The sequence below is a fragment of the Corapipo altera genome, unplaced genomic scaffold (genome assembly GCF_003945725.1).
Source record: "Corapipo altera isolate COAL_440 unplaced genomic scaffold, ASM394572v1 0, whole genome shotgun sequence".
In the NCBI taxonomy this organism is placed as follows: Eukaryota; Metazoa; Chordata; class Aves; order Passeriformes; family Pipridae; genus Corapipo; species Corapipo altera.
This window is the reverse complement of record NW_020884872.1, coordinates 133,074-149,461: the sequence shown is the minus strand read 5'-3', so window position 1 is coordinate 149,461 and position 16,388 is coordinate 133,074. Positions and strand designations below refer to the sequence as shown.

The 16,388-nt window shown below is 50.6% G+C and overlaps 1 protein-coding gene across 3 annotated transcripts; it reads right to left on the bottom strand.

The window, feature by feature from the left end:
* Nucleotides 1-1,899: 1,899 nt before the first annotated feature.
* IFNAR2 (interferon alpha and beta receptor subunit 2) lies at nt 1,900-15,271 on the bottom strand. 3 transcript variants are annotated; one of them, XM_027643133.1, is made up of 10 exons: nt 15,134-15,271; nt 13,228-13,547; nt 11,950-12,046; nt 7,986-8,027; nt 7,544-7,673; nt 7,061-7,230; nt 5,572-5,744; nt 5,168-5,330; nt 4,356-4,474; nt 1,900-2,799 (listed from the first exon to the last, which is right to left on the bottom strand). In XM_027643133.1, exons 3-10 carry the CDS (start codon nt 11,978-11,980, stop codon nt 2,140-2,142), a joined length of 1,488 nt encoding a protein of 495 aa, XP_027498934.1. In that variant the 5' UTR covers nt 11,981-12,046; nt 13,228-13,547; nt 15,134-15,271; the 3' UTR covers nt 1,900-2,139. The 3 variants fall into 3 exon arrangements, with proteins under 3 accessions (XP_027498934.1, XP_027498944.1, XP_027498952.1); XM_027643143.1 differs by lacking the exon at nt 7,986-8,027; XM_027643151.1 differs by lacking the exons at nt 7,544-7,673; nt 7,986-8,027; nt 11,950-12,046; nt 13,228-13,547; nt 15,134-15,271 and adding an exon at nt 6,497-6,621 and having other exon boundaries at nt 7,061-7,179.
* Nucleotides 15,272-16,388: the final 1,117 nt, after the last annotated feature.

Below are 16,388 nucleotides of genomic sequence, written 5' to 3'. Positions count from 1 at the left end.
CCCTCAGACACCGGGGGTTCACCCGGGGCACCGGGGCTGCTCCCTCAGACACCGGGGGTTTACCCGGGGCACCGGGACTGCTCCCTCAGGCAACGGGGCTGCTCCTTCAGACACTGGGGGTTCCCCCTCAGACACCGGGGCTGCTCCTTCAGACACCGGGGGTTCCCCCTCAGATACCGGGGCTGCTCCCTCAGACACTGCAGTTTCACCCTCAGACACCGGGGGTTCCCCTCGGACAGCGGGACTGTCCCCTCTCAGACACTGGGCGTTCACCCGGGACACCGGGACTGCTCCCTCTCAGACATTGGGACTGCTCCCTCAGACACCGGGACTGTTCCCCCTCAGACACCGCAGTTTCACCCTCAGACACCGGCTGTTCACCCTCAGCGGGACTGTTCCCTCCCAGATACCGAGGTTCCCCCTCAGACACCGGCTGTTCAGACAGCGGGACCGTTCCCCCTCAGACACCTGGGCTGCCCAGCTCCGCACCCCTCCAGGTCACCTCAGCCCTTCCAAAGCCTCCCCGCCTCGCCACGGCCCCGTTCCCCTTCCCGAAGGCTCGTCCCCAGCGCCGGGACGGGCCCCGCAGGGGTGGGACAGGAGTGAAGCTGGCGGTCGCTAACACAGCGTGTGAGCTGATGCCCAGCCGGGCACCGGGTAAATAAATAATGCATAAACAGATACAGAACCAAACCTGATGTGAACTTCCCACTGCAAGTGCTACCTGAGGAAAGCTTTATCTTCCACCTGCAGGGTCCGGCCCCCACCAAAGGTGCCCACGCCACTACTTAGAGAACTGTGGAATGGTTTGGGTTGGAAGGGACCTTAAAGCCCATCCAGTGCCACCCCCTGCCATGGGCAGGGACACCTTCCACCAGCCCAGGTTGCTCCAAGCCCCGTCCAACCTGGCCTTGGACACTTCCAGGGATCCAGGGGCAGCCACAGCTTCTCTGGGCATCCTGGGCCAGGGCCTCCCCACCCTCCCAGGGAAGGGTTTCTTCCCAATTTCTCACCTGAATTTCCCTCTTCCAGTTTGAACCCATCACTCCTTGTCCTGTCACTGCAGTGCCTGATGAAAAGAACTTCTACCAGGACATCTCCCCAGCAAAGGGAAGGGAGGGGCAGTTTTAGTATTCCAAGTAAAAAGGGTTCTTCCTCAAGCTATTACTGAAAATACCAGTTTTTTGTTGGGGTTTAATCCATTTGCCAGCCATGGCAGCCAGAAACTGCTTGTGCAGAAAAGTAGGACCTAAGACATCAACACAAGGTGAAAAAAGTGGGTTTTTTTCAGCTATGCAATAGCTAAAACCCTTCACACAAGGAGTAAGGTCTTAGGCAGGCTAACTCACACTTTCTCAGGCCAGTAGGAGCCACGGGTAAAATTCAGGCAGGGATATGAAAAAAGTCCTATTTATGAAGTGCAAATGTTAAGCAGAACTGTACAACACAGGAACTTTAAAATGCCATAAAAATATTTTAATGGCGTTCAATAATTGAAAAAAAAAGATATAAAAATGTATTTAATGCCTCGATTCACTCTTTTGTAAGTATTGTAAGTATTCTCTGTCCTTCATTATTTCACTTCATCCACTTTCTCTAGAAAAATACAGCAAAACATCCAGCAAAACAGGTTTCAGAAAAATCCATTCACAGGGCTAAAGAAAAAAAATAAATTGAAGAAGTGGTCTGGTTGAGAGACCACCCTGCCACCAGCCCAGGCTGCTCCAAGCCCCGTCCAACCTGGCCTTGGACACTTCCAGGGATCCAGGGGCAGCCACAGCTTCTCTGGGCAACCTGGGCCAGGGCCTCACCACCCTCCCAGCCAGCAATTCCTTCCCAATATCCCATCTAACCCTGCCCTCTGTCAGTTTGAAGCCATTCCCTGTGTCCTGTCCCTCCAGCCCTTGTCCCCAGTCCCTCTCCAGCTCTCCTGGAGCCTCTTTAGGCCCTGCAAGGGGCTCTCAGGTCCTTCTGGAGTCTCAGGTCCTTCTGGAGCCTTCTCCTCTCCCGCTCTGTCTGCGGGGGAGGTCCACCCTCCCAGAACGTTAATAAGAAGACAAGATCTGTATGTTTAGTCCAGAAATAAAAGCTGGACAGTATGGACTCCTCTGCTCCAAGGTAACAGTGGCTCTCCCTCGCTCACCTCCTCATGTACCCAGTCACTTGCTCCGTGTCTGACTCCGAGGAGTCGCTTTCCTCCTCGGAAGGAGCGTTCTGCCATTCCTGGAAGTCATCAGCACCCAGAGCTTTGTGCCCAGTGCCCGGGTCATCCTTTGCCTCCAAGGCATGGTCACACTGCCAGAGCCCCTCGTGCTCCCGGGCCGGCAGAGCGGCCGCGGGGCCGTGCCCGCTGCCCTCCAGGGTGCCCAGCAGCACGCTCTGCAGGTTGATGGTGAAGCAGGCACTGCCACTCTGCCTGGCAGGGCACTGACAGCTCAGCTCAGGGAAAGGGCTCAGCACCTCCCCGCCCGTGTCCTGCTCTCCTTCCGGGTCCGAGTGGTGCTCCTCAGAGCCCCGGGGCTCGGGGGGTGCGCTGGCAGTGCCCGGGGTGCCGCTGTCCTCACGGGGCCCGTTCTCCGAGTACTGCACGGGGGGGGTGCCAGGGGCAGGGGGGGCTCTGCCCAGCACCCCCCTCCTCGTGTAGTCGTGGTCCCACAGGGCACTGCTGTCACTGTCCTCGCTGTCACTGTCACTGCCCCCACTGGCCTTGGGTTTAACCTCCCTGGGGATGACCTCCATGGAGTCTACTTCTTCTGCTGGAAATATCCAGGATGGGTAGACCCACCTCCTGATGGATTTCTAAAGGAGTGAAGAGAATTAAAAACATCAGCCAAACTTGCACATGTACACAGGAAAACATGAGCAACAACACCCCCAGTCATGAGGTTGTCAAACGAATGATTCCTCCTGTGCCATGTTTTTGGGTGTTTCCACAAACTTCAGGGCATTTAGGATTGTTCCCTCTTCTCCATTCCTGAAAATCACAGAACCACTGAACGCTTTGGGTTGGGAGGGACCTCAAAGCCCACCCAGTGCCACCCCTGCCATGGGCAGGGACACCTTCCACCAGCCCAGGTTGCTCCAAGCCCCGTCCAACCTGGCCTTGGACACTTCCAGGGATCCAGGGGCAGCCACAGCTTCTCTGGGCAACCTGGGCCAGGGCCTCCCCACCCTCCCAGCCAGGAATTCCTTCCCAATATCCCATCTAACCCTATTCTGTTTCAGTTTAAAGCCAAAACACAACAGCCTTCACTACAAATCCAGGCACGCTGGGCAGCCACAGAAACAAAATGACAATAGTGCCAAGCACTGGCAGGTATGTAATGATTTAGTTCTGATTTCTAAGGTCTCTTTCTAAGACTAAAAGTTCACTTTAGAAACACATCTTAAACGTGAGCCAAGTCTTGCAAATCTCTCTGAGCTCTTGCAGTCACCTGATCAATTTTATTGTCCTTTAGAAATTACTATTTGAAGCAATTTTAACATCCCAAGCCCCATTTCCCCCCTGCACTTTGGAGGATTATTTAATATCCAAAGCATTAAGGGAAAATGGTGACAATAAATAAAAAAATAAACCTTAGACACTGCTTGGCAAAGTCATGTCCAGCAGCTTCAGGGATGTGAAGGTAACGACAGAGCAAAGAATAGAAATGAGGCAAAAAGTCTTAGAAAAAGGTGAGACCAATCTGCTCTGGGTGTGTTTGCAGAAAATGGAAAATGTTTATGCTGAAAATCCCCACAGAATTAAATGTAAAAGAAATTGGAGGCTATAAAAATAAAACAAGCAAGCAAAGATGGATGGAAACATTTTTGCTTGAAATCTAGTGGCAGTTCAGCCTCTCCTATGAAGATAAAAGATCAGCTGGCTCAGGACTGGCTTCCTCAAGTGCCAGAACACTTGGCCACAGAAAAAGAATGATTATTCAAAACAGTGAACCAATTCCTCCTGCAGTCTTTCCTCCCAGGGCAGGTCCCCCAGCCCTCTGCTCACCCCCAGGGCCCTGCTCTGGACCCTCCCCAGTCTGTCCACATCTTTGCTGTGCTGTGAGGACCAGAACTGGGCAGAATACTCCTGACAAGCACTGAGTAGTGGGGGATGATTCTCTATCTCTGTTGGTAACTTGCCACACAAGGAGAAAAAAAAATGGTTTTGAGAAAGACTGAGTATTTGTTCTTAAGATCAGACAAGACTTAGCAGCCTGAAGATTATCTTTGACAGAGGTGAATTAAACAATCTGCAAATTAAACACTCTGTGTTCTTACATAACTTGTACATAATGCACAGGATTAGAAATTCCAGGAGGTAAACTTCCTCCTCCCACCCAGAAAGGTTAAATCTGAGAATTATTACATACCAAGGCATGTGGCAGTGATTTGCCCAGAAGAAAATAACCTCCTGCATGCAGACACTTCAAGGCAGCAACTATTACCAGTGAGACACACACAGCAACTGCCACTGCAGCTAAATGATAACCTGGGCAGGAAAAACAATCAATAAACAGAAATGAATGAGGGGCACCACGACCACAGTTCATACCCCACATTCACAACAGCTAGTGAGAATAACTTTGGTTGGAAGGGACCTCTGTAAGTCAAAGTCACAACGAGACCAAATCTCAAATTAGATTCAGGATTTAAAAAAGAAATGACACCACCTTTGATCTTTGAGCAGTGAGTGGAGGTTTGTGTGGCTCACAGGACTGCCAAGAGATCTGTTGCCCCAGAGTGGATGGGGTTTGTCTTTCACTTACAAACCCTCCCAATGTTTCTCTCTTGGAAGGTACTTTCTGATACTGAGGCCCCACCTCTGCTCGCTGGGAGCAGGGACAGGACCCAGGGAAGAGCTGGAGCTGGGACAGGGCAGGCTCAGGGTGGATCTCAGCACAAGGTTCTTCCCCCAGAGGGTGCTGGGCACTGACCAGGCTCCCCAGGGCAGTGGGCACGGCCCCAAGGCTGCCAGAGCTCCAGGAGGGTTTGGACAACGCTCTGAGGGACAGGGGGGAGTGTTGGGGTGTCCTGGGCAGGGCCAGGGCTTGGACTGGGTGATCCTTGGGGGTCCTTCCAAGCCCAGGATATTCCATGATTCCATATCACCTATCATTTTTCAGGACTGAGTTGGAAATGTCCCCACACCACCCACCCAGACAAAGCCTTCCAGCACAGTTACCTGGGCGAGCCATGGAGCCTGCAAGGACACATTTCCAGGGCGAGGGGATGGAATGTTTGTTCAGGGATGCAGAGACCACAACAGACACACAGTAATTCCTACTTGGATACAATTCCTCAATGACACTACTGAAAACTTCTTCAGTGGTTTTCTCCTGTGCCCTCTGCCAAAGAAAGTCAATGTTTTAAAGTCAGTTATAGGCCCAAAAAGAGATCCCTGGTGACTCTCCCAGACCTGCTACTCTGTGGTAAAAGACTGTGCTGGCCACTGTCTTTCTTCTAAGAAAACACATTTCTGTGTTTTCTTTTGCTTCCACTCACATATTTGCTTCTGGGGACCTGCTCACCCTTTTATGCTTTCCGTGTTTCTGCCCTAAAGCACAAATAAACCCCAATGTTCTTTACCTTGTCCTCTCTATCCTGTGATTTCAGTGTTATTTCATAATCAAGCTCTTCGTAGATATCAATTAAAGAGAGCAGCTTTCCCCTTTCTCTGTAGTGAGAGGTTGGCAGCTTCATGGTGACATTTATGCAGTTTAGACAAGGAGTTACATTAACTTCTGGTGGTCCCAGGAATGCTATTGAAAAACAAGAAAGGGAAAGAAATGATGGAAAAAATATACACTATATATTCAGTACCTGCTGTATTTTGGTGATGGATATGGAGCCGATTAAGCAGATTCCACAGTGTGCCACTGCTGGAATTCCACAAGGCCTTGGAGCATTTAACTCCCACAGTCAAACCACAATTTCCCACAGGACTAGATTTTAAAACCAGAAAGGAGTAGGTGGGAGGGAAGAAGCAGAGAAGGGTCAGAGGTTTTGCTTCAGCTTCACAGAGATCTGAGCTTTGTATCTACCTGAGACAAAAGCTGAGGTTAATGCACAGAATACAATCCCACACTGGTTTGGGTTGGAAGGGACCTTAAAGCTCATCCATCCCACCCCCTGCCATGGGCAGGGACACCTTCCACCAGCCCAGGTTGCTCCAAGCCCCGTCCAACCTGGCCTTGGACACTCCCAGGGATCCAGGGGCAGCCACAGCTTCTCTGGGCAACCTGGGCCAGGGCCTCCCCACCCTCCCAGCCAGGAATTCCTTCCCAATATCCCATCTGACCCTGCCCTCCTTCAGCTTAAGGCCATTCCCCCTTGTCCAATCCTTCCTATCAAACCCAGTGCTGAGGGGCTCCAGGACTCCTCCTCAGGGATGTTCTCAAACCCCCCAGTTACCCTTGTGCCCATTCTCCCCATCCCCTCCAATCTTCCCTCATTTCTGAGCCTGGAGTGGCCCCAGCAGCTGCCTCTGGGCTGAACTCAGAGGGGACATGACCTGTTTGTCCTCCATGGTCCTCCAACTGCTCCTCAATCTCTGCCTTTGTTACTTCAAAACTCAATTCTAAGCACAACCAAAGTGAAGCCACCTCTGGCATTATAAATGTCCCAGCTGAGAGGCACCTTCAGAAAGGAAAAATGAGGGTGATGGACAAGCAAGTAAACCTCTTTCCCAACACCTACTGCAGACATGGAATTTCTTTAACTCAGCATTCACTACTCCAAGACATAAAACCAATGTGTTTTTAAGTTATGTATCTTTTGCACTTCAGAGATTTTTACTTTGTATTTGTCAATACTTGGCACGATGCTATTTCCTTTATATTTACATACATATATTTTATTTCAAAACCAGATTTTTCATTTCAAGTCCATTTATCAGAACTATTATCAGCCACAAATTTAAAAAAAATTAAGTCTTGTAGGTGAATTAGATACAAATAGCCACTGATCCAGTTAGCTTGGAGTCTCACTGCAAAGGTGGAATATAATTTGGAATATAATTTATACATCAGCTGCTGACAAAAACCTCTAAAACGAGAAGTGCAGAGAGAGAACTTACTCTGAGTTAGTGGTGCAAAACGCAGCACGGAGGAGTTGAACACCCTGGTTCCTGTGATGCTCTGAACAAATGCATAATACTCAGTGGACGTGTCTTTGAAATCCTCTGTCAGGTCACAGGAGAGCTGTGCAGTGCCTGAGCACTGCCTGGCACTTGTCCAGTCCCAGTTCCTGTAAAAAAAGGCAAAATAATCTGAATTCTCTGATATAAGAAAGGATGAGAGCATGAGGAAAGCATTTCTCAGTGGAAAAGCAAGAAAACCTCAGCCTTAGTATTTTCACACAATCCCAGGATCCCTGAGGCTGGAAAAGCCTCCCAGCCCATGGATCCCCCCTGTGCCCCATCCCCACCTTGTCCCCCAGCCCAGAGCACTGAGTGCCACGGCCAGGCCTTCCTGGGACACCTCCAGGGCTGGGCACTCCAAACCTCCCTCCTATTTGAGTCAATAAACAGTAAAGTTTGTGCCCTGTTTCCCAGCCTTGCCTGCGGGGTCTGTAGAGCACCCTGTAGGAGGCTGGCACAGCTGGGTCATTCCTTGCCTGCCAGGACAGAATGTGCTGGAAGTTGTTGGAGTCCATTCGCAGGTTGTAAGGAGGCCCTCCCAGAACTCTTTCTAGAAAGGGAAAAATAACACAAACAAACAACAAACAACACATCAAAATGATGGCAAACAAGTGTGAGACCGTGACAATTCTACTAAACAAACCCAATTAGAGCAACTCAGTATTTTCCCCCAGAGCAATAAAGCAACCAGAGGACAGTTCAGCACGACAGACACAGCAGTGCAAGGGATGGTGCTCCTGGGCTACATTTCTGTAAAGTTCCTCCTTCAAAAAGCATGAAGTTTTAAAATGGAGCTTGGTGAGGGTGTGCAAGCTATGAAATGTGTTAGGAAAAGCACGTGAAAGCTGATAAAAACTCTTACCAGGTAAGCTGCAAACAGCTGCAGACAGAAAGCCCAGGTACACTGGAAAGTGAAAGTGGGAGTTAATGCCCTGTGTGTCTGCAGGGTGGCAGCTCAGCTGCTGCCAACCTCACTGCAATGCTCAGCCTTCCCTCAGTGCCACTGGCACCTTCCCTCACACCTTCCTGCTGCTTTCCTCCACACCTCCCACCTGCAGAGTCTGGGAGAACTGATCCCTGTCACTAATCCAGGGCTCCAAGGAGCTGGATCTTGGGTCACTCCACTGTGTTCAGGCTCGTGCTGATCCCTCCAGATGGGGCTCAAAACTCGGTGTGAACCAACACCCCCAAGGTGTGCTTGTCAAACACTGTCTCAGAGGGCTCTGAGTGTGTTCCAGGTCCCTCTCTCTGTCTGTTAAACACCATTTCGAGCCACGACAAGGATTTTAGAACTGATCTGGGAAAAGATTCTATTATTGCTGGAATCATTCTCATGGATTGTAGAATCACAGGATGGTTTGGGTGGGAAGGACCTCAAAGCCCACCCAGTGCCACCCCCGCCATGGGCAGGGACACCTTCCACCAGCCCAGGGTGCTCCAAGCCCCATCCAACCTGGCCTTGGACACTTCCAGGGATCCAGGGGCAGCCAGAGCTGCTCTGGGCAATCCTGATATTCCAGAGGTTTCTTCATCCTCCTGTACAACCTTCCTAAGAGACTGTTCATCCCCCAGGGTCTCGCTGTATCCAGATTCTTCTCCTTGGCCTTGATCATTCCTGTATTTTCAATGTGGTGCTTCAAAGCACTCTGGGAATTATTGTTCTGTCTGACCTTTCTAAATCTTTTTCCTCAAGCTCCTCCAGCCTCCCTTCTGCTTTCTGAGGGCAGCCAATAGAAGCTGCCTGTCTTCATTTTAAGGCATTTTGTGGTCATTCCTCTGACTCATGAGATGCCAACTCCCACACTCAGCTGACCAAAGAAGTCGCTACTATAATTTCAAACACATTTTTTCTCATGCTTTAGATGAATTCCATGGAAAAATCTGCCAAGTTACTCCATTATCTTCCCTAAAACTCTCTTTTGTCTTGACCTGACATGTCAACAAGATGTGTCACAGTAAGAATGGCTGTGAAAAGAGAACACAACTCTAGGACATACGTTAAAAAATAAAACCATTGATGGAGACCCACAGATAATGGTTAGGACAGGACTATCACACAGTGCTTGAGGTTGGAAGGGGTGCCAGGATTCAGCTCCTGACTTTGTGGAACACAGAACCAGAATACATATTCCTGGTAGAGGGGATTGGGAATAGTTGTGTCAGTGGGAACTGACGTGCTGGGAGAATTTCCTCATGGATTAATGCAGTTATTTTCTGATCTTTGCCTACTGCTGCAGAGAGAACTGGAAGGGGAAAGGAAACATTTCCTACGTGATTAATTAAAGAGATTTCTGCCCAGATTCTTTGTGGCCACAGAGAAGTGCCTTAAGAATTGCCCTTTCCCTGGTGGTGGCACACCCAGAACACACACAGATCCACCTGGGCCATGAGTTTGCTGAGTTCCCTGGGGAAGGACACCCAGCCAGGTGTCTCTCACCAACGTGGCTCTCTGGACATGTGTCTCAAACTCAGCTGTGCCCCCAGCAGCCCCTCTGAAATGAGGGGCAAAGACATCAAGCACCAAACTTGAGCTGCACACGCAGGAAATTCAGACTCCCACAGGGCAGGAAACTCCTCTCTGCAGTTTCATTTTGCCATTCAAACCACAGACATCTTCTTTCTTGTCCTTGCACTCTGACATTAATTCTGAACAATAAACATCCCCTTAGAGAACTGCAGTTAGAAGCAGAACAACTGATTTCTTTCCTGGCAGTAACAGATCACCTACATGGGAAAAAGCATCCAGTGGGGATGAACAACAAAGCAATATTTTAACTGTTATTATTCTTTAGCTGCCACAAGCTCAGATCTATAATTATCTGTGCCAGTTGCCTTGCTGGTGCAGTTCCTGTTGACAATAATGTTTCTCTATTCTGTCCATATTTAATTTTACAATGCCCCTTCCCCATGGAAATCAAATTCCGTCCAGCAGGAGTTCAAACAGCCTCTGAACTTTGTTTCAACAAACATGTTTAGCAAAGAGAGTTGAACAGTTGCAAAACTGTTTATGTCACAGTGTTACATAAGAGACACAGACCACAGAGAACCTCTCAGACCAAATAACTGGGAAAAATAAGACTGGGGAGATGGAGATGGTTTGTGAACTGAGTGGGGAATCTTCTTTACCATCCTGGAGTTTCTAGTAATCCCTGGGAGTGTCCAAGGCCAGGTTGGACAGGGCTTGGAGCAGCCTGGGCTGGTGGAAGGTGTCCCTGCCCATGGCAGGGGTGGCACTGGGTGGGCTTTGAGGTCCCTCCCAACCAAACCAGTCTGGGATTGTGATGATGATCTTACTATTTTTACACAATCAAATGATCCTAAGAAACCACTTTCTCATTACAACTGCAGCTCAGCCAAACTATGTTTGTTTTACCTGCTAATCCAGAAACTAAGGAGTGCTGAAAAAATTAAATAAGGAATGAAAACCAACATGTCCAACTAAGAGCTCACTGGACATTCAGAGGGGCACAACCATGGAATGGTTTGGGTTGGGAGGGACCTCAAATCCCATCCAGTGCCACCCCTGCCATGGGCAGGGACACCTTCCACCAGCCCAGGTTGCTCCAAGCCCCGTCCAACCTGGCCTTGGACACTTCCAGGGATCCAGGGTCAGCCACAGTTTCTCTGGGCAACCTGGGCCAGGGCCTCCCCACCCTCCCAGCCAGGAATTCCTTCCCAATATCCCATCTCTCCCTGCTCTCTGGCAGTGGGGAGCCATTCCCTGCATCCTGTCCCTCCATCCCTTGTCCCCAGTCCCTCTCCAGCTCTCCTGGATCCCTTTAGACCCTGCAAGGGGCTCTGAGTTCTCCCTGGAGCCTTCTCTTCTCCAGGCTGGACAATCCCAATTCCCCCAGCCTGTCCCCACAGCAGAGGGTTTCTGTCCTGGTTAGAACAGCTGGGACCAGTTCATCACTGGATGGGTGTAACCCAAACCTGGGTATTCCATATCCTTCCATGCCATTGCCCAGAAACTGTTGTCAATGAACCATTTACACCCTCTGCCCAGAGCAGCCCTGATCCCTCAGGCTGTAAACTGGGTGTTCAGAGGCCTGGGAGACAGGAGGGTGCTCCTGTCCTCACACCCAGTGTGGAACTGGGAGACAGGAGGGTGCTCCTGTCCTCACCCCCAGTGTGGAACTGGGAGACAGGAGGGTGCTCCTGTCCTCACACCCATTGAGGAACCCCCTGCCCTGAGGGAGGTGCTGGGCATTCCTGCCTCAACTGGAGGATAGATAATCTTGGGGTCTTGGGACTCTTTTTAACCACTCGTGGGATCCAGAGGAAGACTGCAGATCACTGCTCTCAACCAGACTGAGACCACCACTCTCAGCCAGACTGCAACCACCACTTTTCAACCAGACTGCAACCACCACTCTTGCCCAGACTGCACCAGCACTCTCACCAACAGGTTTTCCCCTCTCCTTTTCCTTTGGACTCAGGGGGGCCCAAAGAACCCCACTCTGTTCATGCCCCAGGGTGCTGGGTTATACATTTGGGTTTGGTGGGTTAAAACCGATTGTTTGTCTGTATAACTGTACTTATTGTGTTATTTTATTATACTGTTATTCTGATTTATAATCTCTTCTGGGTTGAGTTCATTTCCCCTGCTGGTTTACCTCTAAACCAGCCCAGTTTCCCTCCCTCTGGTCATGGTTTATGCACAGAATGGAGGATGCAGACACAAGCCATGAGATCCTTCTCCTGTGAGTGACTCCAGGGCCAGCTCCATGAACACACAACAGCCCCTTACTGTGGTAATTCAGCAGAACTGTCAGTGAACAATTCCCTGTAACAGAAAATCCTCTCTAACAGGTTCAGGCACTCACCAAGCTGATAGAAAGGCATTGGCACATCCATCAGGGTTCCCGTGGAGATTAACAAACAAACCCCCCTGCTTGGAAAACAAACATTTTGCTTCTGTACCTACAAATACATGGGAAAAAAAAAATCACATTCAGCAACTCATCCTAGTAAATTATCCCAGTAAAGTACTGGCAGACACACCAAGGTCTTATATCCAGAGTTATTTGAACCTCTCCAATGTCTGGGAGAGGACAGTGGTACTGAAGGAGTCACAGCTCTGGGAGAGGACCACGGTCCTTAAAATGTTATGACAATTTTAGTCAATTTTATGGCAATAGCACTTTGGGTTTTTAACACAGAAAGGGCTCTTACCACTTCAAATAAAGACAGAAACCACTGTATGATTATTTGCATTAATTCTGCATTAAGAGAGCAGCTGGAAATTCTGTGCCACTCACTCCAACTTTGTAAGCACAATGAAAATAAACTTTGGTTGGCTTTGTTGGAAATAGTACATGAACTCATCACTTGCAAAAAGGGTCTCCAGAAAGAGGGTAGATCAGGAAAGAAAAATTAAATATAAGGAAGTTATGGAATTTATATTATAATTTTTAATGCATAAGATCTGTTAAAATATTCCTTCTCTCCAATGTTATTATTCTACTCTATTTAATATCCTCAGGGTATTAATATTCACAGGATCTGGTTTTGAATTAGCTGGGCAAGGGCACAACTATTTCTAAAGAATCCCCTCCTCAAGTTTAATAAAAATAAACAGCTTTTTATTTAGAATTGCTTGAAAATGCAACATTATTTTCTCTGCAAAACAAACGTCTTAAAACTAAAAATCATGACAGAGCATATTATGGTCAAACTCATGTTCATATATCCATGTGCTAACACAGTATATAATCCACCTGTTAAAATAAACTAACAGAACCCCTTATCTGAGCAGCCAACCTTCCTGAGCTCAAAGTTCTGGCCCAGCTGGAGGAGGTCACTGGCTGAAGTGGGGAACCTGCACCTGTAGAACTGACAGTGTGAATTCCACAAAGAGAACATTCTCTTCCTTCAGATTGGTTCCTTTCATTCACTCATTCAAGCAGGAGAGGCATTTGAACAACAGCTGCCCCTGCAGGGTGGGATTTTCCAGGTGGTTCACAGGTTTCCCACAAGGAGAAGGCCTGGAGGACCCTGAATTCCCTTCCCAGGTTATCCCCTTGCTGTGTTAATCCCTGCAGCTAATCCCAGCCATGCTCCAAGCACTCCAGGAGGGGTGTTGTGCACATGGATTTACATACCTTGGATCCTGGCTGTCCATGCTGTCAGCAATAACAACTATCCCACTCTTGGAATCTCAAGTGGCTCCTGGAGGGCTCTGGATGCTGAACAACAGCAGTGTCTCACATGATGCATGTTCCAAGCAAAGCTGTGTGTTCAGCACCTTCAAACACGGGAGAAAATGGGCTCTGATGTGTTTATCTGCAGGGCTGCACAGCTCTCTAAAGCTGGATGTCCTCTGTCCTATCAGTGCCAGGGAAACTCCAGGGGCAATTCCAGAGGAAAACCATTTCTGTCTCTGCTCAGCTTTTGTGACTCCTCTTCAGAGCTGCAGGAATCCCTGCAGAGAAGCCATGGAAACAGCAGTGAGTGCAGCCCCTCCTCAGCCAGCCTGTGTTCACAGCAATTCCCTTGGGAGCTGCCTGGAGCCCCTGGCGCTTCCAAAACTCTGTCTCACACTTCCACATCATCCACAGCTGGAGTTTGGGTTGGGAGGGACCTCAAAGCCCATCCAGTGCCACCCCCTGCCATGGGCAGGGACACCTTCCACTAGCCCAGGCTGCTCCAAGCCCCGTCCAACCTGGCCTTGGACACTTCCAGGGATCCAGGGGCAGCCACAGCTTCCCTGGGGTCTGCAGGGGAATGTGTTAAACCCAGAATAGCTGGGGCTGGCAGGGACCTCTGGAGATCCCCCAGTCCACCTGGAGCAGGTGACACAGGAACATGTCCAGGTGGTGTTGGAATGTCTTCCAGAGAAAGACTTCCCACCCTCCCTGGGCAGCTGTTCCAGTGCTCTGCCACCTCCATGGAAAGAAGTTTTTCCCCATGTAGAGGTGGAACTTGTTGTGTTTTAGTTCACGGCCATTGCTCCTCATCCTGTCACTGGCACCACCGAGCAGAGTCTGGAACCATCCTCTGAGATAAATACAATCACCTTTACCACTGAAACCACATGAGCCAGGGAACTGCACTGACAGCTGTGGTGTTATTCCCACATTCTGTTCCTGGGGGACTTTGGATAAGTCATTTCTAAGGATATCAAAATAATTTAACCTTAATACTCCAGCAGCCTGTTTTCCATGGGCTGCCACAGTGCTGCTGGTGAGGGCACAGCCCCAAGCTGTGCCAGGGGAGGCTCAGGTTGGACAGGAGGAGGAATTTGCTGCTGGAAAGGGTGGTGAGGCCTTGGCAGGGGCTGCCCAGGGAGGTTTGGAGTGCCCAGCCCTGGAGGTGTCCCAGGAAGGCCTGGCCGTGGCACTCAGTGCTCTGGGCTGGGGGACAAGGTGGGGATGGGGCACAGGGGGGATCCATGGGCTGGGAGGGCTTTTCCAGCCCCCCTTTTCTATCATCAGGGTCATTAAGGAAAAGATGGAAGCGAATCAGAAGGAGAACAGAGCCGACAGACCGTGGGGGATCCACATGCAGCACAACCATCTCCTTCTGAGGAGCCCACGGAGGGAGCAGCGCGGGGACACGGCCCGGACCGCTCGGGGTGCTGCGGTGTGAGGGGGGGACACCACAACGGGACAACATCATTGCCACAGCCCAGCACTGCCTGGTTTTCCTCACAAACATCAGGCCTTGCTGCAATAACCCACACCTCGCACTTACTGGGCTCAGCTTTGCGGGCTGTGACGCTGCCGAAGGTAAACCCCAGGGGTTTTGGGGCCGAATGCGCGGTTCGGGCGGTGTCACCCCGAGAGGCGCCGCGGGGACACCCATTCGGGCCCCACACGGCGCCCGCAGGACCCAGGGGCATTTCCAGGAATCCCGGAGCACCGAGCGCAGCTGCAGCAGCCGGGCAGGCGCCCACAGCCCTCCCCTGCCCGGCCCTGGCAGCTCTGTGGAGCCGCTCCGCTGCCACAGCACAGCGTGAGGGAGAGCGGGGGGCACCACGGGGCACACGGCGCTGCTCTCCAGCCGTACCTCGCAGCGGGGAGTGCCCGCGGGCTCCGCTCCGGCTCCTCATCGATCGCCATTGTTCCTCACCGATCCTCCTCAGACCCCATCGCTCCCTCGGTCCCTCCCGGGCCGGCGCCGAGCAGCAAATGGCGGCGGGGACGGGGCGGGGACGGCGTGCGGGATGGTCACGCCCCCGCCCCAGGCCACGCCCCCTCGCCAGCCAATCAGCGCAAATACTCCGCCAGGTCACGCCCCCAAACACTTCAGGTCACGCCCCCGCGCAGCAGACCACGCCCCCAGATGACAACGGGCCACGCATCCATCCCGCAAGGCCACGCCCCATCCCATTAGACCACGCCCCCAGCCCACCAGGCCCCGCCCACAGCCCACAACACCACGCCCCCAGGCGCCAGGCCCCGCCCCCAGACGCCAGGCCCCGCCCCCAGCCCGTCTTTGCGGCGGTTTCCCCAAAATCTGTTGTTTTTTCCTGCCTGTTCTTTCCCGAGTTGAATTCACTGGCTCCGCTCTCCCAGAGTTTCGTGCTGAAGACGCTGACACTGCGCTTTCCTCCCCCTTTATAACATCTCCTTCTCCCTTTTTCTGTCCATTCCCCGCGTCTCCACGTCTTTAAAATACAAACACAGCAACAAGTGAGATGTTCAGTGATTTTAGGGTGAGTTGCAGGCAGTTCCTGCAACTAGGATTAAACTCAGGAATTACTTTTTTTGGATTATAAATATAAATATAAATATAAATATAAATATAAATATTGCCTCCACTCGTAGCTGTTCCTGACCCGGGACACTCAGCAAAGGGCTCCCCGTCAGGAAGGGACTCGATGCAGGCAGGGAGGGCAACAAACAGGAGTGAAACGCTGCCTGTGGAATTTGGAGTGCAATGGGGAGCCTGGTCTTGGGCTCTGCTGCAGGAAACGCTGACTTTATTTTCCAAAGAAAACCGGGAAGAAATTGCCCAGTTGCAGTTCACTGGCCTTGCAGAGAGCTGATGTCCTCGGTTCTGTGTCTGTGTCTGTGCTCAGGGGTGAGCACAGGAGTGTGATAAACTGAGAGAATGATTCGGGCTAATAAGAGAAAACAGTGTAAGGTCAATATGACCTGGAGAGAGAAAAGAAAAACAAATCATAAAACTTAATTGGGCCCCTATGAAAAGAAAAAAAGACAAGTTACCTCCCTTTTACCTTGTGTAGGATTTATAGTGAGAGAATTTTGTTTAGTTAGCTAGATAACAGCACCTTTCTTAAAATTTATAACTTTGTATA

Excerpts from the sequence above, each read along its gene's own strand:
- IFNAR2 (XM_027643133.1), bottom strand. The coding sequence starts at position 11,980 with ATGGATGTGCCAATGCCTTTCTATCAGCTTG. Across the intron at positions 7,674-7,985 it reads AGCTGTTTGCAGCTTACCTG|AAAGAGTTCTGGGAGGGCCT; the intron begins GTAAGAGTTTTT and ends TTCCCTTTCTAG. Across the intron at positions 2,800-4,355 it reads AATCACTGCCACATGCCTTG|AAATCCATCAGGAGGTGGGT; the intron begins GTATGTAATAAT and ends TCACTCCTTTAG.